Source organism: Gobius niger (assembly GCF_951799975.1).
Source record: "Gobius niger genome assembly, chromosome: 24".
Classification (NCBI taxonomy): Eukaryota; Metazoa; Chordata; class Actinopteri; order Gobiiformes; family Gobiidae; genus Gobius; species Gobius niger.
Window position 1 is genome coordinate 11,257,623 of NC_136875.1, and position 27,487 is coordinate 11,285,109.

A 27,487-nucleotide genomic window follows, 5' to 3' on the forward strand; every position below is an offset into this window, starting at 1 on the left:
GAATAATGAAAAAAAATAAAAAAAAGTAGTGCCAGATGTTCGTATATTTGTTATTTGCTTTATTTTTAACAGTGCATCATATTGCTGTGAAAAAGAATATTTAAAAACTATGGCTTGTTCATTAACATCTGTCCCTACCAAATAAATAAACCAATAAATAACACAATAGCGTCGTTTGCGTGCGATTTATCAGCCAAATATGATTTTTTTTTTTTGAGAACCCTCCAGTGAAGACGAAACCGGGCTCGCTCTTCACGCGGCCGCCTGTGATTGGTGCAGCCTTGCGTCCACAGTGCGTGTCCCGGAAGCAGATCCCCCTCTGCTCGGAGGCGCATCAGGCTGTCATCTGTCGGCAACTCCGCTGTCTCGCAGGTGGTTTTTTGGGGCTCAAAAATGGACGCCTGGAACAAACTCAAACAATTCGACGCCTACCCCAAGACTCTGGAGGATTTCCGAGTGAAGACGTGGGGTGGAGTGACCAGTAAGCTCTGAAAAATTACCTGAGAAAATCACAAAACGGGCTGTTAGCATTTGGTGGCTAACAACATAGCTAGCTGATACAAACCGGCTGTTTTCTTGTTAAATCGCTGAATATCCAAACAGAAATGAATGGCGATGTTTGGCTCTGCGATTCACAGTCAAAAGAATGGGGGGGAGTTCATTTGCATTTGCTAGACTACATTGCTTGATTTAAAAATAAGGTTTAGAGTTAGAGCTGAACAATGAATTGACTCACGTGATTTATGTTGTGTAATTACCAGGTATAAAAAAAGATGATCTATTTCAGCCATTGGGAAGTAATGGGAGCAATTATTTCATTGTTTGACTGGAACCGTTGACACACGACTTGACCTTATTATTTTTTATTGCAGTGGTAGGAGCTCCCAGTAAAGGTTCCTTAATGTGTAAAACGTAAGAAACAAAAATATGTTTCTTCTATGAGCGACAGTACATAGAAGTGTCATGGATAATCAGTCACGTGTTCGGATGTTTCTCAAAATATCATAAATTATTACTTATTTTGTTCTGTTATCCATTCATGTATCTATTTATTTCACTTTACATATAATTTTCTTGGACGACAAACCTTTAATTAAAAACATCTGAGTGATAGATGTTCAGGGATCAGAATTGTCGAGCTTTGCCGTCTCGGGTTCAGCTGCAACAGATTTGAGTTTGAGTTTCCATAAAGGAGATTCTAAAGTTTTTAGTTTTGTGATTCCATCCTGGACTTATTCACGTGGCTGTCCCCCAGAGGTACTCAGAATGCTGGAAGCCGAACTCCTCCAAGAGAGGGCGCTGTCTGCATAAAACAATAATCTACTTTTGGAACGTTGATTATTGTGTATCGCTCTAATGTGGGGCAATTTGAGCAAGAATATGTTGTTTGCCTAAAAGTAACATGACTTCCTTCACTCATCAATTTAGCAGCTTATGCATTTAAATATATCAAGTATAAAAATCACAATATTTGTCTGAAAAATGTGTTTTTTTGTCAAAACCTTGCAGCCCTACTTCAATACATCCGTTTAAATAGAGGTGGGAACCAGTGTTAATTTCGTCAACTAAAATATTTAGTCTTAATTTTAGTCAAAGTGTTATTTTTGACGGCCAAAATTGGACTAAAACTAAATTAAAAGCTTTTCATGAGACTAAAACTATGACTAAAATGTCCAGATATTTTAGTCGACTAAAATAAGACTAAATAAAAATGAAAGGGAGAGACTAAAATCATCCAAACTTCTATTGACCGTCTGAAAGAGCCTCAGATCATGTAAATCCTCTGCCAAAGGATCAGCTCTGAGCTTTGTTCATGTGGAGCAGAAACATGAAGCAGAGGAACAAGATTAAATATGATTATGATGAATATCATCAATGCAAAGTCGACTAAGTTCGTCTTAAATTTAGTCGACTATATTTACTTGCAATTTTAGTCGACTAAAACTAAAATTGAAGATATTTTTTTGACTAAAACTAGACTAAAATCGAATTACATTTTCTTCAAAAGACTAAAACTAAAATAAAATATGTTGTCAAAATTAACACTGGTTGAACCTCTGGGTAGATCACGATACGATACGCGATACATGGCTTACGATAACGATTATCTCACGATACGCCAATACTGCGATAATCGATATGTTGCACAAAAATAATCTGATACATCAAGATAAAAAAACAACAACAACATACTACTTTCAACCTTTATTTTAACCTTTCATCATTTATATTTCTTTGCATGTACTTTTATAAATGATCCCTGATTTACAAACATCATTAAAATGTACTTGTGTGACAGTGTTTGGTCCCAGTGCTTAAAACTGCAGTGCTGCCCCCTGCTGTCCTGACTGAGTTCATGATCATTCTTGGCCTCTATTGACTGTGCTGCCTCATTAATATGCCTGACGTTGCTCATTAATATGTATGACGTCATCAAAAGTATCGATATCGGAATAAAAAGTATCAGTATCGCCCCGCAAAATATTGCAATACACCGGAAAACGATATATTGTCACACTACTAGTATTAATGTGTATTAGGGCGGCTCAGTGGCGCAGCCGTTAGCACTTGTGCGTCACCGTTAGAAGGTCTCAGGTTCGATTCCCACCTGTACGGGACCTCTCTGTGTGGAGTTTACATGTACCACCCGTGTCTGCGTTTCCTCTGTGTCTCCGGTTTCCCCATCACTAAAAAGTGGGGGATGACGGATGGAAATTAGCCCGTGTGTGGCGTGTTTACATGCATGAGACCCGTGTTTGTTTATTAACATGTCGACCAAATAAACAAATATATACATAAATAAAATATTTGGAAATTGCAGCTGAATGGAAGCTTGTTTCGCCCAAAGCGCTTCACACGGAGATGGGGACTTTTATTGTAAACAAAATCTGTGATACTGTGAAAACCAGACTGTCTTGATTATTTTTATCTTCAGGTTTGTTGTCAAAGATCTGCACCTAATGACGTGTCTTGTGTTTTTGACAGTAACTCTGATCAGTGGAGTGATCATGTTGTTCCTCTTCATGTCCGAACTGCAGTATTATCTCACGAAAGAGGTGAGTCCAGACCTTTACTTTGTTTTCCTATAGTAGTTACAGTGTTTTTACCTGCCAAATAGTTCAGTGGATTTTCTATAACAACCCAGCACCAAATGGCCTCATGGAGACAAAAGACTCAAAGATACTGTTCTGGCTGCATAACTGCCGTTTTTGTGATTTACTCATTGAAACTCTCAACCTGTGACTTCCATTTGCAGCTAAGCCCGGACTAAAATCGATCGTCCATAGGAGTTTATTGTTCTGAATCAATCAAATCAGTCAAATTTTATTCATAGAGCCCTTTACAACACTCAAGGCGACCAAAGTGCTTTACAATAAAACCACATACAATCCATTAAAAACATTCATACAACCAAACAATAAAACAGATAAAATGTACTAAAAGTGTCGCCGTGCTACTTGGTGTTAAAAGCCAGTCTCAATAAATGCGTCTTGAGCCTGGATTTTAAAAGGCCAAAGTCAGTGATGCTGCATATCAGGGGGCGGCTTAGTCCAGAGTCTGGGTCCAGCTACTGAAAAGGACCGATCATCCCAGCGCTTGTACTTTACTGCAAAAAGTAATTAACTAGATCAGTACAAACATGTCAATTTGAGCATAATGACACAAATTTTAGTTGTTTTGACTAGTTAAGAAGTTGTTGAGCATTTGACCTAGATTATTTCACTTGTTCTGAGATGTTTCTGACTCGTTTCAATACATTTCGTCCTTATTTCAGGTCATTTTCTTTGCCAATGGGGTAAGAAAATTGGTCTTATCTCATTGGCAATTTTACTTTCTTATTTCAAACGAGATTTACCCTAGAACTGGTCTGAAATGTCCTCAAACAAGCAAAGTAAACTTGGTCCGATCAGAAAAAGTGTCTAAATGAGTGAAAACCGACAAAAACAGGATACATTTCCTCAATTCAAGTCATTTAAGCCAATGCTTGATACTTTTTGCAGTGTTGGTCCTGGGCACTTCTAGCAGGAGCTGGTTTGACGACCTCAAGGATCTGCCCGAGTCACGAATAGTTAAAAGTTCAGACAAGTACGAAGGGGCAAGACCATTGAGGGCTTTAAAAACAAAAAGAAGGATTTTAAAATCAACTGTAAAAGAAACTGGAAGCCTGAATGTCTATCATATGTGTCTGTACGTGGACATAGCCATTCATATCGTATCAGATGACGTATGACGTACCCGCTGTAAACCTACGAGTTTAACTATTTAGAATATGAGCAATAAGAACAATTTATAACGCTGGTTACCGAGACCACACCAATCCACTGTTTATTAAAGCCAAGATTCTAAAACTTCAAGACATGATAACTTTTAAAACTGCTCAATTAATGTACAAAGCTAAAAATAAGCAACTACCTCTAAAAATTCAGCAATTGATTTCTGAAAGAGAAGGAAAATATAATTTAAGGGGCTTGGATCACTTTAAAATTGCCCATGCCCGGACATACAGAAAAAGTTTCTGTGTGTCCGTTTGTGGTCCTAAAATATGGAATAAATTACACGTAGACCTTAAACGATGTCCAAATATCAGACAGTTTAAATATCAATACAAAGAATGGATATTCTCAAAGTATGTATCGGAAGAAAATCTCTGACTTTTCATGTTCAGCTGTTGCAAACCTGATGTTGATTGGTAGTATTCACACTGTATATGACAACTTGATTTAGATCACAGTGCTCAAATTACTGTTTTAAGGAAGCCTAAAAAGTAAAAAGTAAATATGAAAAGAGACTGACAGTACTTAAAAGGGGTGGGACTAAATAAGTGTTTACTTCCCCCCACTCCTTTTCGGACAGCCTAATCTCAAAGGTGCAAAAGGTAAAACAAAATTGTTTGTACTAAGATGTAAATGTATTGAGCTGCACGTCTGAAACTGAGCTCACAACTGCCACAATCAAGGCATGTTGTATTTTGAGGTCGTACGAGTTTGTGTTTTAATGTTTTGTTTATGGTCCGAATAAAAGATTATTCATTCATATTCATTCATTCAAAGGTTGATCGAAAGATGGAGTCGCTACTGTCATGATGGATCCGTAAATAAACGTTATTTTTATCCGTAAACAAACCACAAGCTTCCGTATATGTCGAATAGCGCGTCATCGTCTCGCCGTCCCTCCTCGTTCTGTGATTGGTTCCCAAATCCATGTGAAAGTTCCGGCCATGGTCCCCAGACTGCTGTGAAGTTCGACAACAGTCTGGTGTTAGCCAGAGTGAGATCATGTTGGCTTTAGTTTGTGCGTTTCCTCTGCACTTGTCTCAGAACTGGTTGGATGAGTTTTTGAACAAAGACTCTTCTCCTGCACAAAGATAAGGCTTCTGTTAAAGAGTGTGAATGTTGGGTATTTAAATATTTGAAGGGCCAGAAACCGGTTTTACAGGTATTTCCATTCTCCAACTTTGAAAGTAAAAATAAAGGGCTTTGTCAGGTTAGGCCTGGTCCTGTAACCACGATTAGTTTGGTAGTTGAAGAGGCTTTACAATAGGGCTGAAACAACTAATCGATTAATGGACAACTAATTGATTACTGAAATAGTTGTCAACTATTTCAGTAATCGATTAATCGTTTTCTAGTAAACACAGACTAAAATAGAGCAAAAATGACATGACAATTATGTATTTTGGATGAAAACCTACTTTATTTTTAAAGTTAGGGTCTGCAGTGTTTTGTACATTGTAAATTTCATAAATATCTGTCTTTGTCTCGTCCAATCAGAGGCAGAATTAGCACAAAGAGCCTCCTACAAATGTTTACTTTAAGTTTACTCCATCAACATGTCCTCAAGCGGCGCCACTTTTGCTTTATGTGGTCAAAAAATTGAAAAAATACAGCTTCCGTGCACCTTTCACAGCCAAGCGATGAATCGTGAAAATAATCGGTAGATAAATCGATTATCAAAATAATCGTTAGCTGCAGCCCTACTTTACAATCATTTTAGCTAATCAATATAACCACAAAAAATTAAAACCGCCACCTACAAAGAACTGTTTTTACCTTCTCCCCCACATTCACCAAGCACATTTTCTCCAGTTCAGCTTTACCCAAATCTGAAAGCGTCTTGACTGGCGTTTACAGACTGTAGGGCAATGCAACGCCTCAAATGTGTCTCCCATCTTTGTTCAAGTGCTGCAAATTAGCGTTTTTTTGATATAACACTAAAAACAATGTCTCTGGTTTGTCCAATGCTGTTATTATGTCCATATCAAATAAACACATAATGATGATAATTTGAAAGCTAAGGCCTACGAAACTGTTTATGCGCCCACATGGTGTTTTCATATGTTTATTGAAGCGTATGATTCCTCTGATCCGAATGCCTGGGCTCAGGGAAGGCATTTCAAACCACAGCTGGTGATGATCGCCCTGAATGCTTCCTCTTTTCAGGCGGTGTCTTTTCCCCTACGTTTTCATCACTTTTGTTGTTGTGTTTTTGTTGCTTTTCCGGCGCGTCTTTGTCACATTTGTTTGTTATTTTTTTGTTGTGTATTTATTGCTTTTTCATGGGTTTTTTTTACGCTTCTTCGCGCTTTATTGCATTTTAGTTTACAGCCTGTAGGCCTGTGCAAGGCAGGGAACTGGCTAAACGTGTATTGTTGGTGCAGCTTCGCAAACTACTATAACAATAAACCGCTGTCTGTTATTGTTAGGTTTTATTTCCGTGCAGTTCAATCTGGATTAAGACATAACTTTCAAGGTTCAATTAGTCAGATGTTATTTTGTTATGTTATTTTACATTCATGTTCCAGCCACAATCTGCGAGCATGAATGAATGTTCCGAAGCTCACACCTGGATTAAGACAGTTGTAGATATTCTTATGGTTCATGCAGTGTGTGTGCCAGTGTTAATTTCGTCGACTTAAATATTTAGTCTTAATTTTAGTCAAAGTGATATTTTTGACGACTAAAATTGGACTAAAACTAAATAAAAAGTTTCTAATGAGACTAAAACTATGACTAAAATGTCCAGATATTTTGTTCGACTAAAATAAGACTAGATAAAAATGAAAAGGAGAGACTAAAATCATCCAAACTTGTATTGAGCGTCTAAAAGAGCCTCAGATCATGTAAATTTACTGCCAAAGGATCAGCTCTGAGCTTTGTTCATGTGGAGCAGCTCCATGAAGCAGAGGAACAAGATTAAATATGATTATAATGAATATCATCAATGCAAAGTAACTAAATTCGTCTTAAATTTAGTCGACTAAATTTACTTGCAATTTTAGTCGACTAAAACTAGACTAAAATTGAAGATTTTATTTTTTTTGGGACTAAAACGAGACTAAAATCGAATTACATTTTCGTCAAAAGACTAAGACTAAAACTAAATTAAAATATGTTGTCAAAATTAACACTGGTGTGTGCTGTGCCCCTGTAGGTTCACCCAGAGCTGTATGTGGACACTTCTCGAGGAGACAAACTCAAGATTAACATTGACGTGCTGTTTCCTCATATGCCCTGTGCCTGTAAGTATAAGTCACTTTCTGGACCTTTTTAGTTTGGACCAAATGTTCATCTTTTAAACGTCCAAACCCTTCGCTCAGATCTCAGTATCGACGCGATGGACGTGGCCGGAGAGCAGCAGCTGGACGTCGAGCACAATCTTTTCAAACAGAGGCTCGACAAAGACCTCCTGCCAGTGACGGACGAGGCCGAAAAACACGGTACCATTCTGCTGTTTTACTTTAACAAATGGACTAAAATATATCAAGGAATAGCAAATAAAAGGGGGTCTATTTGTAGCTTAGAACAGAGATGATCATTTTCCAGGACAGTTTGGTTATAAAACATGACATTTGTAAAGTATTAGGCAATCTATGGGACTTTTAAACAGGAATACACCATCTCAACCGGCTCTAAACAGTGATCTAAAAATGCACAGTGATTGTTTCCCCCCCTCAAAGCCCATAGTTGCTGTCTAACTGCCTGTGTTGTGTTCAGAGCTGGGAAAAGCAGATAACGGTGAAGTGTTTGACCCGAGTACGCTGGACCCAAACCGGTGCGAGAGCTGCTACGGAGCCGAGACCGACGATCTGAAGTGAGTTAACCCCACAATAGCTGCTGCAAACCCGGACTTACCCAGGACTGGGGTTACAAAGGGGCGGGAAAATCCTGATAAACTTCAATGGGAACTTCAGCTCGGAAATTTGGGGAATTTTCAGATTTTTATTGGTGAATAAACGATTGGTGAACTAATAGCTCTGTTAATTATGTTTTTGACCCTTAAAACATGCATAGAGTGGGCGGGTTCTGTGTGGGCTGCATTAAACCTAAATGATACACTTTTAAAACTATATAATATTGTAAAACTGCACACACTTAATGAATATTTACAAGATGGATACGATCATGAAATGAGTCTGCTCCATTGAGAAAATGCAATCTAATACACTGTCTTCTTTAAACCCTGATGTCAGGCAGCGAAGAAGGGACTTTTCATCCCTGCTGTGAGAGATTTTTCAGTGTATTACTATCAAATCAAATGTTTATGCTTGAGTTTATGTGTGTCTGTAAAGAAGCAGCCTTCAGTTGTGTTCCCATAAATTCTGTGTGGAGTTTGCATGTTCTCCCCGTGTCTGCGTAGGTTTTCCTCCGGCTTCCTGTAACCACTAAAACATGTACATTAGGGTGTATGTGAGCGAGTGTTTGGTGGTGATTGGCCCCTTTGACCACCACCAACCTCTCACTCTCACATACCCCTTACCATCTTACCATCACGGGGTAAATTGTCCCATGTAAAGCGCTCTGTGACCATGTGTGTCAAAGGCGCTATGCAAATAAAGTCCAGTCCTTTCCTTTAAATTCCTGTTAATTCCCTTGGAAAATGTACGTTGAAAATTCCTGGAATTTTGAAACACTTATAAGGACTAAATAACGTAGATTACTGATAGATACTAAACAATGCAGGCCACGAAAGTCCCACGAGAGCTGCAGTTTAAAGCAGTACTAAGTAGCTCTTGCCCCTAGAGGCCATAAGCGCAACTGCAGGTGTCGTAGCAAGTTGGGATTCTTTTACTTATTGTCTTGGAGAGAAAATACTACGCTGACAGAAAAGGCGAAGGGACAGAGGGTTATTGTACATCCAATTATACAATGGAAATATTATAATTTTTTCACTCAAACCTGGCTGTAAATACTGTTTAAAGTGACATTAGCTTTGCCTGTTAGCATGTTAGCTTCTTCTTTGTGATTCTGTTAGTGTGTATTGGTGACTCCGGTCAAGTTGCAAACATGGTTTTCTGGCCAGAGACACCAGGGGAGATGAAAGACCCTCCAATCATCCCATAAACCCACAGGGACTACGAAAAGGATTTATTAAGTTAAACACGTTGCGTAGTACTGCTTTAAGAGATGACCCCAGTTGTCCTTGTTTACACCGTCGCCACTTCCTGAAATCCATTTCATTTTTTTTCTTTCAAAAAAACAGTGTTAATTTCGTTGACAAAAATATTTAGTCTTAATTTTAGTCAAAGTGATATTTTTGACGACTAAAATTGGACTAAAACTAAATTAAAACTTTCTCATGAGACTAAAACTATGACTAAAATGTCCAGATATTATAGTCAGTAAAATAAGACCAAAAAAAAATGAAAAGAAGAGACAAAAATCATCCAAACTTGTATTGACCGTCTGAAAGAGCCTCAGATCATTTAAATTCACTGCCAAATGAACAGGTTTGTGCTTTATTCATGTGGAAACAGTTCCATGAAGTCGAGGACCACGATTAAATATGATTATAATGAATATTATAAATATAAGTCGACTAAATTAGTCTTCATTTTAGTCGACTAAAACTAGACTAAAATTGAAAAGTTTTTTTTGACTAAATCTTGACTAAAATTAAATTAAATTTTAGTGAAAAGACGAAAACTAAAATAAAACATGTTGTCAAAATTAACACTGCAAATAACAATATTATGGATTAAATTTGACTTGCAGCATCCCGTAAACACCCCCTGCACAATGAAGACTTCACTTGTCCACACGTTATAGTGCCTGGTACAGTTGATTAATGGTCTGTAATTTCCTCCAGATGCTGTAACACGTGTGATGACGTGCGGGAGGCGTACCGGAGGCGCGGCTGGGCCTTTAAAAACGCAGACACCATCGAACAGTGCAAACGAGAGGGCTTCAGTCAGAAGATGCAGGAGCAGAAGAACGAAGGCTGCCAGGTCTACGGCTTCCTGGAGGTCAACAAGGTATGATCTCAGCACGTGTTCATCCTAAACCTGCAGGCAGTGTTACTTTGTGTTTCTCTCAGACCAGTCTTCATTTACACAGCTTTGAATATTCCGGTTTAATCCAGCTGTTTCTTCTTCTATGGTTCCAGTGTTTTGTTGTACTTCCTGACGACTTTTGAATACTTTTTAAAATGCGAAACCATATTTTTAAAGCCATAATCCAATGATATATCGGTTCTGAGCCGTTCTGCTCAAAGTGTGTTTTTCAGGTCGTGGTGAAGCTGTAAACCTGTTTATTTTACATTATATCATAACATTTTATTTGTTTATTCATTTCAAAATTAATCGAAATGGTTCATTCTCTGGTTCATTAAGGTTAAGGTTGTACTCTATTAATCCCCGTAGGGAAATTAATTCTCTGCATTTGACCCATCCTCAATGCTGCTGGGGCGACCTGTAGGAACAGTGAGCTGCCAGCGTGGGCCGGCGCTCGGGGACCCATCTCCATGATGTGCAGCCAGCCTGGTGGTCAGAAACACCAGGCTGGAGGATTCCCCCTTTTGTACATGTTTTTAGTGGTGGGGGAAACCGGAGTACCCGGAGGAAACCTACGCAGACACGGGGAGAACATGCAAACTCCACACAGAAAGGCCCCGTCCCTGGTGGGAATCCAACCGGGACCTTCTAGCTGTGAATTACGAGTGCTAACCGCTGTACTACCGTGCTGTGGAGCGAGGGGGCGGAGATTAAGGGGTGGAAGCGCAGGGAGGGAGTCTGGTGTATGAAACTGTTCTTCAGTCGATTGGGCCTGGCCCGTGGATTCCGCAGTCTCCTGAAGGCATGTCCTTGAAGAGACTGTGATGGGTGCCTACTACGGTGCGTAGTAGTGATGTGCGGGTCGACCCGAAACCCGCGGTCAACCAGCGGATTCGGTCGGGTCGGGTACCTCAAAATTACGGCAAACTTCGGGTGCGGGTGGGTCGGGTTAAAAAGTGCACTTTTATCCCCTTATATTGTTGGCTTACTACAGTGCATTCTTATCCATAAATGTCACACAAAGCCGGATGTATTTTGTTGAATGTTTTGTTTCATGGGGTAAACGTATCATTATGTTATGTTTAGATGTCCCCTGGCCTATCACATCTGTATGACTCACCGCTACAAATGCGTCACAATAGCCGTTACCCAAGCACATAATGACACGTGTGATGAAAGTAAAGCATCAACAAGAGGCAAGGTGAAACTAAAATCAAAGACACAGCATCTTACTGACCTGAGGAGGGCAACTTCGTAGCGTCAAGTTAAAGCTGCTCCACTTTAGTCCAAACTCTGTTTACTTGACAGAAAGACTTGTCCAAGCCTCATGATAGTTTCTGCTTCTCGTTTCCTGAAAGGTCCATTCGCGATTTCAAAGGTTCCTCAGCGGTGCAGTAGCAAAACAAATCATCAATTCTAATTCTCCTGTAAACTCGCGGTCACGTGGCGCGCTCGCGTTTGAGTGATATCCAGCTGCAGCGTGACTCATGCAGCAGTTTTTTAATGTACGCGGGTCGGGTCGGGTCGCGTCGGGAAACTGAGAGCCTTTTCTCCGGGTCGGGTGGGTCGGGTTTAAATTACGGCGGGTCGGGTTGGTGCGGGTCAGAAAAAAAGCCGAACCGTGCATCTCTAGTGCGTAGGGTCCCTGGTGATTCAGACGGGTGAGGCGGGTTGAATCCATGTCCTTACTTACTGCTCTGCACATTTTCTTAAAGAGCTTCACGATGTCGTCACAGAAATGGTTTTCACTTCACAGACTGTCAAACCACCTCATGGACGACCTGATGAGACTGATTTCAATTCTTCCTTTCGAAAGAATTTACAATATAAAACATATTTCACTCTAATTTTTAACTCTGGTTTTGTTTTCAGGTGGCAGGAAATTTCCACTTTGCTCCAGGGAAGAGTTTCCAGCAGTCACATGTTCACGGTAAGACTCAGTTTGAAACTATAGTGAGAAACTCCACACATTCACTAACACTGGCTCATGTAAACATCATCCACTCACGGGTTTGTATTTCATCGGTGCATTTTAGGACGGGCACTGTCTGACTAAATAAACATCACCACCTGGGTTTGACTTATCACAGTTGGTGAAAAATGAATACATCACTGGATAAATGCGATCCAAACCAATATCAGGGCATGTCACCTTTTCTTTGGTCAGTCAGTGCAAAGCTGAGCACACACTACACGATTTTTTTTTGCCTGATTTTGCGATACTTTTCAGTCATGACGAGTTAAAGGCAGTCATAGAGAGTCGTGTCTCATCGTGAGGGGGGTCAACGACTGTACTTGCGTTTGAATCGTGTTATGATTACCTAAACCTCAGCCCCGATTCTGGACGCACAGGAAAAGGATCTTAATTGTGAAAAGAGCCGGACCTGATTTCAGTCAATTTTACCCTGAACTCCCACGAACAAACTCAAGAATCAGCCCAACAGCGGAGCAGGCCACACAAGTGAAAGCTTTTTGCACTAAAGTCAAAGCTAATTGCACTAAAAATGTTGCAGCCTCTTTTTTATTAAAGAGGGGGTATTATGCTTTTTTCAGCCACATAGCACCAGTCTATAGCACACTACAATGATGACGAAACCTTCTGTTGGTCTGTCAATGCAGTAAATTAGAATAACTGCCTTGTATAAAATTGCTATTTCAAAATGGCGTTAGCAAATGACTTGAAATAGGCCTCTGTCTCTTTAAGAACCTCTGACCCTTTGCGACACGCCCCCTCCACACGCTGTCTGTGGCATCACAACAACACTGCGCTTGTCTCAACAGTATTGAAACTACGATCGGTGCATTTTAATTTTTATTGTTGGAAAGGAGCTACTGTTTATCACTTTGTGAACGATGGCCACACAGGATATTATTTGGAAACGAACCTTCCACACCGGACGCTTGGAAGGGGCTCTTGCCTGAAAAATAACTGCTGTTTGGAGGCTATCTCTTTGCATCTGCCATGCCCTATGGATCTCTAACTATACCCCCATGGACGACACCAGGATCTGCAGGAGCCCATACGATTCAAAGACGGACATTATCTGTGCAGGTGGACAGTGGTTTTTCGAGGTTACCCATTAGCTTGTTATAATCGACTACAGCTCATTGTTGATGAAAAGTCTGTAATAAACCACAAATGTGTAAAGCCAGGCTCATTGTGTGATCATCGTAAGGCTGCTTCGAGTAGTTGCCGGCTTTATTGACGTTATTTGTGCATAATATGCTGCCTGTTTTCAATGAATGTTGTGAAGGTGAAGGTTGTTAGCTTGTCGCGGCTAATAGTGCCTTAGCTCCGGGAGAAAACCACTCGGCTACGACTCACTGTAGATGAAATGTGAGCAATAAACTACGAAATCAACAAGCCCGGCTCAGTGTGTGATCATCATAAAGGCTGCTTCAAGCAGTTGCCTGTTTTAGTGACGTTTTCAATGCATAATATGCTGCTTCTATTCAGTGAATTTTCCCGTTAGCTTATCGCGGCTAGCTTGTTAGCTCCGGGAGAAAACCACTCGGCTACGACTCACTGTAGATGAAATGTGAGCAATAAACTACGAAATCAACAAGCCAGGCTCAGTGTGTGATCATCATAAAGGCTGCTTCAAGCAGTTGCCTGTTTTAGTGACGTTTTCAATGCATAATATGCTTGTATTCAGTGAATTTTCCCGTTAGCTTGTCGCGGCTAGCTTGTTAGCTCCGGGAGAAAACCACTCGGCTATGACCCATTGTAGATGAAATGTGAGCAATAAACTTCCAAATCAACAAGCCTGGCTCCGTGTGAGATCATTGTTAAACGGTTCTTTATGTGTGTGGTGGTTTTATTGACTTTATTTGTGCATATTTTTCGTTTTCACGTGATGACTCGAGGTTTAGCTTAGCATTAGCTTTCTCCGGAGGCTCTGTGCATCATCAAGGCCCAGCGCAGAACCAGCCGCTGAAATAAGCGTTCTTGTCACCGGTTTGAATCCTGGGTGTTTCGGTAACAGAAACACTGATGTGTGTCTTTGTAAAAGTCTGCTGTGGCTCCGGTTCACAACACATGGAGCTAATCCTCCATGATGACTCTGTTTACGTCTTAGGGCTAGACACTGCGGGGAGGGGGTTCTGCTGAAGAGCAGTGGTTGGTTACTCGGCTGGTGACGAAAGGTCGGAGGCGTATCCTGGAGGTCGAGGGCGTTTCCTAAAGGAATCAGGCGTTTTATCCCTAAAATGGCCGCCATCAGAGTTTCTACAGATTACTCGAAAATACGTGAATGTGCCCAGGCAACACTTCAGGCATGGTTTTAATGAGGGAATGACTTAATAACATGATGTAAAGCTTGAAAAAGTCGATTTTGCATAATAGGCCCCCTTTAAGATTTTATTAAAAAAAACTGCCTTTCATTGCTCGAGTCTTAGAGATTGTGATGTGTTTTCTGGCCAGCGTTATTAAGATTTCACGTTAAAAGGGCCCTCCTGGAACCGCCACCTTAACGTGGTGGAGGGGTTTGAGCGCCCGCATGATCCTGGAGGTCTGTTGTCGAGGACTTCGTGCCCCTGGTAGGGTCTCCCATGACAAACTGGTCCTATAGGTGACGGGTCAGACAAAGAGCGGTTCAGAGGCCCCTTATGAGAGACCAACAGGCCCGGTTAGAACCATGAGGCCGTCCTTCTGTGGACCCACCACCTGCAGGAGGAGCCATAAGGGGCTGGTGCAATGTGAACGACCCGGCAACGGACAAGTGGAAGAAGATGGATGGATGGACGTTAAAAGGGGCGGCACGGCAGCGCCTCTGCTTCACAGCTAGAAGGTCCCAGGTTGGATTCCCACCTGGACGAGGCCTTTCTTTCCCCCTGTCTGTGTAGGTTTCCTCCGGTTTCCCCAACCACTAAAAACATGCACAATCGTTGAATCCTCCAGCCAGGTGATTCTGACCACCAGCCTGGCTCCACATCATGGAGATGGGTCCCCGGGCGCGGCACTTCCTTATGGGGACAATAAAGTATACAAACAAACAAACAAGAGCGAGTGTCTTGAACGGATCTTTGCACAGAACGGATCCCAAAGAAAAAGAAAAGGGCTACGCTACTTTTCTGTCATAACAGCAGCACAAACAACTAAGTAATGTCCTCCACCCCACAAAAACCACACCATACAGCATAATATTTTATCATCAAAAGTTCACAAGAAACACCTTTTCCAGCTACATTATTTTAGTTTCACCGACTTTTAATTAATAAACTAGTTCACTTGAACCTGCGCCACTGAACTGTGTTGTGCCGATAGTGATCACATGACCCTGTTGACCAATCCGGACACAGATTCAGTCGTGTCGTGTGGACTCCGCCATTCATTAAATCATTTGAGAATGACAAAATCGTGTAGGCTGTGCTCAGCTTTAGTTACGTTTGTTTTTCCTTCCATTCCCATTATTCTTTTTTCACCCACCAAAAATGTATTTCTCACTGGCTTCATTCATTTCTGTTGCATGTTTTTACTTGTGGTATGAAGGAAATTAACAGCAGCACCAATTCAGGTTTTTCACATGATTCTTTTCGAGCGTCAGGGTTGCCAGGCGTCTGAAGCAGTAAATACAAATGACTCGTTGGTCTTAATGAAGTCTTGGAAAAATCTTTGGCAATAGATCAAGTTCAGTAAGATGTTTGTATTTTATCTTCTTGCTGTTTTGACATTGTAGATAGAAAAGGAGAGGATGAAAAAAGACATGTCTCTAAAGCGTGAGGGTCAGGTGTTCATGCGGGTGAGGCGAACACAGCTCAGCATGTGTGCAGTTAACAAGAGGACCCTGTCGTTTTCCGGACTATACGTCGCTCCGGAGTATAAGACGCACTGGTCAAACATTGCCTAATGAAGAAAAAACAACAGGCTGAGTAGGCGTACGGTTTGCTAACGTAACACATTGATGGCATGAAGAACATACCAAACTCTCGAAAACTCAAATCAATCGCCTTGGCAACTCCCTGGCATGGAGATGTAACTGCACTGTTGACCAGCCTCTCCCAACAGCATGTTTTAAGCTCTCATCTGCGAACTCGTTCCTCTCGCTGTGGCCATCTAGCTTTTAGCCCGTGATTAGCTTGTTTTGTTTCCTTCATTGCATTAACCTCCGCTCTCTCGCTCACTCCAAACTTTCTTTCTGCTGCTCGATTAGCCTGCAGTGCCCTCTAGCGGCATGTGAAAGTATTACTTGAATTTAAAAAAGGGGGAAAAATCTCATATTTGTCGCTCCGCACCCCTCGCCAAACTATGAAAAAAAGTGCAACTTGTAGTCCGGAAAACACGGTAGGTGGAAAAGCGCTATACAAGTTGAGACCATGTACTATAATGTGCACATGCACAAGAAAGCACGGCTTTAAACGCATGAAATGTCAATGATGAATATCTAACGTCCTTCGCCGCGTCCTGTCCACTCCCTGCTCACATAAGGAAGTGTGAATGTAATTCTTTTCATTGTATTTTCTGTAGGATTTAAAGCAGAACTAAGTAACTCTTGCCCCTAGAGGCCATAAGCGCCACTGCAGGTGTCGTAGCATGTTACGTTTTTTTACTCATTAATTGTCCGTGAGAGTAAATACTACGCTGACAGAAAAGACAAAGGGACAGAGGGATATTGTACATCCAATTACACAATGGAGATATTTTTTTCACTCAAACTTGGCTGTAAATACTGTTTAAGTGGCGCTAGCCCGCAGTTAGCTTTGCCTGTTAGCCTGTTAGCTTCTTCTTCGTGATTCTGTTAGTGTGTAGTGGTGCCTCTACTTCGATGGCAGGAACGTTGCAATTGTGGTTTTCTGGCCAGAGACACCAGGGGGAGATGAAAGACCCTCCAATCATCCCATAAACACTTGTATTACCCCCAGAGGGACTACGGAAAGAATTCATTAAGGTAAACAAGTTACTTAGTACTGCTTTAACAACGCAATCAAACATTTCCTCATCTGTCCCCACTTCTCCACGTGTGTCGCCTTCTCCCCTTGACTTCAGTCTTTGCGTAGAGCGTAAGACATGGTCAGAGCTGATGTGGAGATGCGCAAAGTTCCAAGCCGAGTAGGAGTTTTATAAATCCCACATTTGGCGTCAGCAACCTTTACACATGAGGACACCCCGTTTCTCTTACATACAGAAAACGCTGAAATTGCCTTTGGTTTGAGGTTGTCCTTCAAAATATTAATTCAGGCCATTATTACATTAACAAAACCAGTGTGTTTTTCTATTGTCATCAAGTCAGTCACGGCACTAATTCTCAAACTCCACAATAAATTAATGTATGAAATGCCTGCAGTTAATTTCCTTCTGTGATTTCCGTTTTTGTAATGTTTTTACAGCAGAAACAAGAGACAAGACTCACTTCTGCTAAGGATATCTATTCGGGGGCTGCACATTGCCCCCCAGTTTGAGTTCATTCTAACAGTGTTTGTTGTTGCTGGTTGATTAAAGTGGCTCTTCTCTCTCCTTTCTGCAGTGCACGCTGTGGAAAGTAAGTCCTTTTCTTTGCAGATTTTGATCCCGTTTATCACTTTTGTTTCCCCGATGGGGTTTTTTACGGGTCGCCCTTGAAACATGTTTGCCTGGCCAGCCTCTTAAGCTCTTTTTTTTTTTTTTTTAAAGCAGAATACCTTTTGTTTAAGACTTGTTTTGTGATTCTAGAACTTTTTACTCCAATTTTTCTGATTAATAATAATGCAAAGCTCACACATCTATTGCAGAACGTTATGATGGAGGAGCAGCTTTTTAAGTCTGTAATAGAAGACTTTTTGTTGGTTTTAAAAGATCGTGTTCTACCAGCCATTAAAACCATGTAGATTCTCAGTCGTCCAGCGGGTTAAGCCAGTCTTCCAACATTAAAACAAAGTAACTGGCTGCTGATTAAACATGCATCAGCTCAATAGTAGTCTTGCTGGCCAGGTTCCACGACTGCCACCTCTTTACAGCCCTGATGAAATGAATGACTCCCCCTCCCATTTGATCATGTCTTCAATATAAATCTTCCAAGCCTGTTGTTTTTGGTAAACAGTTTCATCCAGTTTTTATCTATTCATTTTTTCGTCTGATGTTTTCCTTTGTCTGTTGCAGTTCACGACCTTCAGAGTTTTGGCCTGGACAATGTAAGTGCATCTGGAAATCATGAACGTCACTCTTCAAACCTAAAGTGAAGCCCGTGCATGTTATATTGACTGTTGTACCTCAATATTGGAGCCTTTAAAGCAGCACTAAGTAACTTGTTAACTGTAATAAATCCTTTCCGTAGTCCCTCTGGGGGTAATATAAGTGTTAATGGAATGATTGGAGGGTCTTTCATCTCCCCCCGGTGTCTCTGGCCAGAAAACCACAATTGCAACTTTCCTGCCATCGAAGTAGAGACCAATACACTCTAATGGAGTCACGAAGAAGCTAACATGCTAGCAGGCAAAGCTAACTGTGGGCTAGCACCACTTAAACAGTATTTACAGCCACGTTTGAGTGAAAAAAATAATATTTCCATTGTGTAATTGGGTGTACAATATCCCTCTCTCCCTTGTCTTTTCTGTCAGTGTAGTATTTACTCTCACGGACAATTAATGAGTAAAAAAAATCGCTTGCTACGACACCTGCAGTTGCGCTTATGGCCTCTAGGGGCAAGAGTTACTTAGTACTGCTTTACACCAGCGTAAAATTGAAATTCCTAATCGCTAAAGTATTAGATCAGGGGTGTCAAACATACGACCCAGATTATTTAATCCGGCCCCTGTAGAGCATAAATTCCAGAGTATGTACAAAAAAAGAAGTAAGTCTCGAGCCCATTCCTGTGCGGAGTTCTGAATTTTTAAAGAATAACCCGAATGCTCATTCTAGCTAATAGGGGGCAGGGCTCAAGACTAACTTTTATTTTAGTAGCGCTGGTGCTACCAACTTTTTCATTTGGTCGCACAGACAATATTTTGGTCGCATAGACTCCAGACACAATATCAAAATTCACCATTTTAATAAATTAGCACAAGGACAATTCTAAACATGTTCGATGTAACTTATAATTGATCCTAACAATGATTAAAATAGTGTTAAAACTTTTTGAAATTGAGTTTTTCATATTAATAATAGTGATTTTATATAGTTTTATATATATTTTTGCATTGTTCTGCTTAAATTTTGTGTTTTCAATCCATTATTATTCATCTTCCTTGGCAATTGCTTGTCTCTTTCTTTCCAAATCTGCAATATCACTGTCACTTGCAGGATATTCACTTATAAAATTATGTATTACTGCCAATTAAGACCGTATTAATCACAGGCAAAAAGCACCTGTTTAAGCCTAAAGCCTAAATAAAATACAGGAGCTGAATCTGCTGTGGCTGAGGGAGGGCGGGTCATAACAGCAGCTGTTAGCTCTCCGTTAGCTTCACGTTAGCTCTCCGTTAGCTTCACGTTCGCTCTTCGTCAGCTTTACAGTTTTTCTCTTTTTTATATGCGGCTGCGACCCAAAATGAGTTTGACACTCCTGTATTAGATGGACTGTGAGAATTTCGTATGCCATGAATACTTGGTACTAGGTTTAATTAAACGATTAATCGATTTGTGTTTGACTGCATGAACTGTTTATTTCAATCGGCAATAACTTCAGAACTAAATTAGAAACACTGCGTCTTCCTTTCGAGTGCTGGCTCACCCCACTAGCTGTTTTTGCCTAATGTTTACCCCCGTTTTTTTAACTTAATATTTTCCCTATTTCCACCATTTAACACAAAATTTCCTCAATTTCTCCCATTTTTCGTACTTTGACATTGGAGATGGACCCGATATTATAAATGTAATTGTCCCGGTATCCTCTCCCATCCCTCCCTCCCTCCAACAGATGTTTTCCATCTAACCAAGCAATATTTTCAACACCATTAAAACCTGTCATACTTTTAAGGAATTGACCTTGTTTTATGCCACAACAAAAGCTGGCTGTTGCTTCTTTCTGTTATGGTTTATTGTTTAAAGATACCATATATTCTAAAAGGAATTGTGAGCTTCAGAAGGAAATAGGCTCATCTTGTTAAAATGTTTACCAGAGGATTCCCAGCTTGTAACTCCTTAATTTCCATCTTCCTTCCTCAGATAAACATGACCCATAATATCAGACACCTGTCGTTTGGTAAAGACTACCCAGGCATCGTCAACCCTCTGGACGGCACCAACGTGACCGCGCCACAAGGTACGAGGCTCACACAACCGTTCAAACCACAAACCTCTTTCACATTTGTGCATTTATTGACAAAACTAGAGAGAGACAGACAGCGGACAGACGTCTTCCTGATGTGGCGTTTGGTAAAGTCCCGTAGGTTTGTGGCGATTCCGTAAATAAAGGGGGTAAATCAGAAGGGGGGGGGGGGGGGGGGGTGACTGTTGGTCCTCAGCAGCGGATGCCCATTCCAATGGCCATAAATGTCCCAAAAGTGCCCCCGCTCTGCATCATCGTCTTCCCCACTCCGCCCATCAGCTCCCGACCTCGCATCCCGATCCTAAAGGGGAAAATATGAGTTAACAGGAGGGATGGTAGATTTTTTATTCTTCTCCTTTTTAGCTCACAATAGATCACTGCAAATTTGAATCAAAATAAATGACTGAAAAGTAAAGTCTAAGCAGCACAAAACATTAAAAAAAATGATCACGAGCAGTACCTGAGACACGAGAAGGTTCCGAACATGGCTCCCGCCGCCATCCCAACCGCGAAGCCCATCATGAAGCCCATCTTCACCCGGTCGAAACACGAGGGCTGGGTCTGTCCGTACGGCCCGACCGCCACCGGCATCTGCGGAGAGACAACGCATTAGTATGAGAGCACATAAGTACTGTTTGCTTTAATGCAGCCGGTGATTTACAAAGTAGTAGCAATACAGTACGGCTTCGAAAGCATTGAAAGCAGATAACAAAATACAAATATGTTTAGAGACCAAGTTTTGATGCCTGTTGGGTCAGCATGAATTATTTTATGGCATTGTTAAAGGTTCTATATGACAAATATTTTAGTATAGGCATAAAAAAGTATTGCTCTGTTATCTGTATCGTAATCCAACTATCATAGGTACCAGTTTTGCACAATCTGCCTTGAGCCACGTACATTTCAGCCTAAACAGCAGTTTTATGTGCAGCCATTGCAGTTTGATAATTATGACTATGGTAGGGCTGCCACAATACTTACTATATCGACTTATCGTTCAATAAATAACAGAGAAACAATATATATTTGGGCTCGATATTTGTCTTTACATTTATTAGCATACATTTTCTTCTGCTTTATCCGGGGCAACAGTCTCAGCAGAGAGTATTAGCATATCTCCCCTATTTTTTCTGAGTAAAGCTTTGTTTAAAAGGGACTATATGGAGTTTAAAATGTTAAAATTCAGTATTTTCCTCCCCCTACATGTTCCAGCCATGTCCTAAGGTGTAGAATGAGCTCAGACCTGTTCACAACTGCCTCTAAAATCCTGCACTGTCACTTAAACAGTTGTTACGTCAGGTCCAAATTGCCGTCATGCACGAGCTTAATATGACCTGAGGTGGCAGTAGTGAGTATAAAATGGCCAATTTGCATCTAGTCCCTTTAACTGAAGCAAATTGAGTTACATTATATTCATGTTTATTGCAGCTCGTGTGGTGTTTTAGGATATGATTATGCATTTAAAGAACAAAGGTTTACTGTCATTTTTATGCTTTAGAGTTGACAGTATCAAGTAGAGTCAATAAAATCTTTTAGCGCAATACTTTCCTACTTCAATATATCGATCTTCAAATTTGTTGACAGGCCCAGTTGATGGAGTTTAATGTTGCCGTTTTAACAAATTATTGGCCAAAACTAGTGCATTATTGTAAAGATTTCGGGAATGTGACGTCATATCGCTAAGCATTATGGGATTAGCAGCAATTATAAATTTTAAAAGATTTTAAAAGTTAAAATACTGGAGTTATTGTTCACATTAAAACACTTGGACACCACAGTGAGTTAGATGTATTTACCAGGCCATTTTCTCCACTTTTTATACTGTTTATAGCTAATGTTAGTCAATGGAAATGCATGCTAACAGCTGCAAAGATGGCGGATCTCCATGGCAACTGTGGAATTTCCCGAACTCTATTAATTGGCAAAGGCTCATGTTTTAATGTGCCTGTTCTCTCCCACTTGTGGACATTGTGTACTCCACACGTTTTCCTTATGCTCTTCCCAGCTTTATTGCAGTATTTTATGTGTATTATTTATCTCCCATCTTACTGTTTGCAGTGGACAAACAGTCACGCGCTTGCGTAACCATCGTACGTAATAAAGTAATTTAATCGATAAACGTGCGACCCCTATTAGGCTAACGTTTGAAACAAATTTAGACTTTTGGCGGCTAAAATCATCAACCTATTCAATCCTACCCTTTGTCAGTGGTCACACGTGTAATAAAATGTTATGCTGAGCCGTGTGAAACAAATCACGAGACACAAAATTGGTCTGGAAAGTTGGGTTAGCCTAGCATGCTAACTAGCCGTTAACGTCACGTATGGCCTTGACGGGGGGAAAACAGGCGCACGTTTCACCTTCAAATCGGGCGTTTCTATCAAACCGTGACTGAAAACGTGGTGCAAATGCGGCTTACCGTGACGCTTGAGGTTTGCTAAGCGCGTCCTGGCAGTTCCGAGCTGAATATTTGGGTGGTTCGTCTGCGGAGTCGTGTTTAAATGCCGTTTAGCTGCGAGTCATAACACAGGAAGTGGAAGAGCGCAGAGGAGGCAGAGCTGAAGGGAAAGAAAATGGCTGCCCCTTGTGGTTAAACTTAGAATTACAATTGCCCCATTAAGCCATTGATGTCCTGTGATATATTTTATAAAGCCTATAGAATTAAAGCTGTGATGCTACAAGTAAATTATGTGTTTAACCGCTTAACCCCCGCCTTAACCGAGGGCATTTTCTCCAGTTCATTTTTACCCAAATCTTAAAGTTTACAGCCTATAGGCCAGTGTAATGTCTCATTTGAAAGACCTATAAAACTAATCTAGAAGAATCTTTTTCCTCACACTGTTGCTGTGTTGTCGTCACTTTTTTGACATTTTGTTTCATACATTTTTGTCACTTTCCCGTCATTCTTTTGTATTTTTTCATCACTTTTTGTCACTTTTTTTGTCACTTCTTCATGACTTTTTCCGCACTTTTTCGTTACTGTTTAACCTCTTAACTCCCACCTGAACATGTTTTCTCCCTCCAAATTCTCCAAATCTAAAAGCTTCTTCAAAACAGAGGCAAAAAACGAGAAGAAAATGAGGATGTAAACACAACAAAAAAGGGCTAAAAAGTGACAAAAATTACAAAAACTCAACAAAAAAGTGACAAAAATCCAGCAAAAAAAAAGACAAAAATCCAGCAAAAAATGACAAAAATCCAGCAAAAAAAGAGACAAAAATCCAGCAAAAAAAGACAAAAATCCAGCAAAAAAAAGACAAAGATCCAGCAAAAAAAATGACAAAAATCCAGCAAAAAAATGACAAAAATCCAGCAGAAAAATGACAAAAATCCAGTAGAAAAAAGACAAAAATCCAGCAGAAAAGTAATAAAAACGTGACAAAAACACATAAGGGAAATTAAAAGTGACGACAATGGCAAAGCGGAGAGAATGCATTTGGTTTTGGCGGGTGGTAAGAGGTTAATAACTTTTTTTGTCACTTCTTCGTGTCTTTCTTGTCAGTTTTTCGTCACTTCATCACTTTTTCGTCACTTTTTTGTCCTTTTTCTGTCACTTTTTCGTCTTCTCTTCTTCACCTTCTCGTCACTTTCTCGTCACTTCTTCGTCACTTCTTCGTCACTATTCCATCACTTTTGTTACTTTTTAATCGTTGAACTGGGGAAAATGTGCTCGGTTCCGGTGGGAGTTGAGAGGCTCATATTTTGCCGGTGTTTTGCTTCTGTACGTCACTTTTATTGTATGTTCTCTTTTCCCTCCTCAGCCTCGATGATGTACCAGTATTTTGTAAAAATAGTTCCTACAATCTACGTCAAAACAGACGGAGAGGTGAGACCAGTTTTTCTATCAATGTTACATCACCAGACATTTCTATTTTCTTTTGCATTTACTTACATTACTTTTTTGCATTTGTTGCAGGTGGTAAAATCAAACCAGTTCTCCGTCACTCGTCATGAAAAAGTCGCTAATGGTCTAATCGGGGACCAGGGACTTCCGGGAGTCTTTGTTTTATACGAGCTGTCTCCGATGATGGTCAAATTCACAGAGAAACAAAGGTACCGTGTTGGATTCTGGAAAACCTTTGGCACATCTTTGTTTGAGTATGAAACGACAGAATGCTGTTTCTTGCCTTTCTGAAAATGTGTTTTTTGTGTCCAGATCGTTGACACATTTTCTAACAGGAGTTTGTGCCATAATCGGAGGAGTTTTTACAGGTCAGTACCATGTATTGTCTCCAAAGAAAACTACGATTATAGTGAGTTAGAAGCGACCAAGCTCTTCCACGTTTTCCATATTTAAATACGGTTACATGACACGTTCCAAGTATAGTTACACAAAGTTAAACATGTCGATTTTCTAAGTGGATAAAAAGTGGTACTATATTGCAAGGCGTAGTAACTCAAAATGCTCCTAAGATATTACTACGCCTTACAACATAGTTCCCCTTTTTGTTTAATTTTGTGTAGCTACTCATGTTACCGTATTTAAACAGGGAAAACATTAGTGATGGGCGAGTGAAGCCTTGTAACACTTTGAGGCTTTCCTAGCAAAAAAAGTGTCGTCTCTGAGCCGCTTCATTCTGTTTGAACACTGACCTCTTGTGGACAAACTTTATTATTGCGACTTCTCATAAACAGAAACTCTCCCAAGCACCAACACAATCATGTGTGCAAGAGAAGTTTCTAACAGATGTGTGGCAGTTTTATTATTTGCAGCCTGATATTGATGTTTGAATCAAATCAATTAAATCAAATTGATCAAATCCTAAAAAAAAAAAACAGCAGCGCACACTCAAGTAGCCGATGTCCAATTTTTAATCAAGGATAACGTTTCTTCATAGCCTTCATCAGATCATTCTTTTTTCGTCTTTGAACCACAGTGTATGTGGAGTGGACCAGCCCAGGTGGCTTAGATCTTCTCCAAAGAGTGGGTGGTGCCCATCAATCAGGAAGCCACACCCAGTGCAGAACAGCCAATGTTTCCATTCTCTCGAATGATCAAATCAATCATAGGCCGATAAATAAGTCATTTTCTTTGTAACGTGGGTCTGTGGGCGGAGCTCCAGTGGGCGGGGCCTCAGTCACCTGCAGCTCTGCTGCTCAAAGGCAGGTCATCAATGGGGATCTTTTTATTTCATTCAGTCAGGGCTCATTTTGACACTATTTGCTGTAGATGGAGCTCCTTACGTTTCCCTCGCCTAATCAGCTCCACGCCTCCTTTTGTATCTGTTCAAAAGCAGGACATTGTAAAGAATAAGAAAATATGTAACACATAAAATGTATTCTGTCCCACAGCCACTTTCTCCACATGTATATGGTTAAATGGGAAATGGGTGAAATACAGCACATTTATTTATCAGTAATGATTTACATCACTATATGAGGGGAACATCCGTTGTTTATGCCTCGCTGCTAAAGGCATCTCAGTGAGACGCTCTGAGCCGATGACCTGCTTTAAGTCACGATACACACCTCACAGAATGAAGCAGTTTTCGAGACGGTCACGTGACCAGATGTTACTGAAAGAGGCTCCGTGTTTCCAAGCATCTGCTTCAGGAAGAGCTCTGGAGTGCTGAGTTTTTGGCCATCACTAGAAAACAGAAAGAGCTTGGTCAAAATAGTGACAAAACAAAATAAGCGTCAAAAAAGCAATGAAAAGTACAACAGAAAAGTGGCAAAACTTGACAAAGAAACAACCACAAAAGAGCAACACAAATGAGACCAAAAAGTGCATAAAAAGGTGTCAAAAACAAAAAAGTAACAACAAAAAAAGCATTGAAAAAGGTCTGTGTTGGAGCTATTTTGTACTCCAGCCTAACTTCTTTTCTTTCCTGGTAAAGTTAGTTTGCTTTATATTGTATATATGCTTATTATGTCTTGTTTGTTTATTGGTCACTGGTGCTTACGTTCATTTACACAAGTGGGTGAAGGTGGGAGGGACCGAGGGGCATATGGTTATTACCAGCGACAGAGAGGCAGCAGAATGTCTGTGAAATGAGGCTGGCCTTTAGGCTGTGAGCTCCAGTCGAGAAGCTTTTAGTTTTGGGGAAAGTCAAACTGGAGAAAACGTACTTGGGTAAATGCGAGGGGTTGGAGGCTTAAACACACAAAGTTGTGGTTTGGGCTTAAATCAAAAACTAAATAAATCTGTTTCTTTTTGTCTGTGCAGTCGCCGGTCTGATCGACTCCCTCATCTACCACTCGGCGCGGGCCATTCAGAAGAAGATAGAGCTCGGCAAAGCCTCGTAACACACGACCACGGACGGTGCAACGCCAGCCACGCACTGCAGGACAGACTTGTGGACTTTACCGGACGACGGAGAGGAGGGGGGGCGCGGGAGCGGGAGGGAGTTCCCTGTCCCCAAAGTAAACACTGGACACTTGCCTCTGTCCCCGAGAGCCACATCCGTCCCGTTTCAACACAGCGTACCGTAAAGCCTGGATTAGCGGAGCACTCCCCCCACAAGGCGGCAAAACTCTGCAGCGCAATGTGATTCAGGCGATTGTTTTATGTCATTACACTAAATCGGATTCGAATCGGGTTTTTTGATTCCACTACAAAGTTCCACAGGCTCAATCTAACTCTATTCAATTCAAGCAAGCGAATCCAACTTAACTACGGGTCACAGGGGATGAAAAATGAGCACCGTCTTTTCTGAATTGAAAGGCACCTTCATTATTTTCCACTGTGGGAGTTCTAGCGTCACAAATTATGACTTTACAAGATGTTTTTTGGCTGCTGTCAACTCGTCAACCGTATTTACGTGATGCCAAAGTCTGGTTAAGAAATTATTTAAAGGTGCACAATGCAACTTTTTAATGTACATGGCGCCTTCAGGCCTCGTTTACACCGAGTGCGTTAAAGATTTTTGCTGCTGATTGAGCCGTATCCATGGTTGCGTACACATTCCTTTCCGAAAACAGTTGTGCGATTGAAAATATGAATCGTAATTAATCACACTTTGCTTTAGCGGCACAGACACTTTCTCAGTTTCCTTTTTCCTGCAAGACGTTGCGTAGGGACGAACACTGCATGAAC

General features: G+C 40.8%; 2 protein-coding genes across 3 annotated transcripts; one reads left to right on the plus strand and one right to left on the minus strand.

The window, feature by feature from the left end:
- Nucleotides 1–317: 317 nt before the first annotated feature.
- ergic3 (ERGIC and golgi 3) lies at nucleotides 318–27,038 on the plus strand. Of its 2 annotated transcripts, XM_079582331.1 has the most exons (14): nucleotides 318–481; nucleotides 2,986–3,056; nucleotides 7,432–7,519; nucleotides 7,598–7,717; nucleotides 7,995–8,091; nucleotides 10,087–10,252; nucleotides 12,143–12,200; nucleotides 17,734–17,748; nucleotides 18,345–18,376; nucleotides 20,349–20,445; nucleotides 24,213–24,277; nucleotides 24,368–24,504; nucleotides 24,608–24,663; nucleotides 26,618–27,038. In XM_079582331.1, exons 1-14 carry the CDS (start codon nucleotides 394–396, stop codon nucleotides 26,695–26,697), a joined length of 1,170 nt encoding a protein of 389 aa, XP_079438457.1. In that variant the 5' UTR covers nucleotides 318–393; the 3' UTR covers nucleotides 26,698–27,038. The 2 variants fall into 2 exon arrangements, with proteins under 2 accessions (XP_079438457.1, XP_079438458.1); XM_079582332.1 differs by lacking the exon at nucleotides 17,734–17,748.
- romo1 (reactive oxygen species modulator 1) lies at nucleotides 20,576–23,010 on the minus strand. Its single transcript, XM_079582355.1, has 3 exons — nucleotides 22,871–23,010; nucleotides 20,912–21,042; nucleotides 20,576–20,752 (listed from the first exon to the last, which is right to left on the minus strand). The coding sequence occupies exons 2-3, from the start codon at nucleotides 21,040–21,042 to the stop codon at nucleotides 20,644–20,646; spliced, it is 240 nt and encodes a 79-aa protein (XP_079438481.1). The 5' UTR covers nucleotides 22,871–23,010; the 3' UTR covers nucleotides 20,576–20,643.
- Nucleotides 27,039–27,487: the final 449 nt, after the last annotated feature.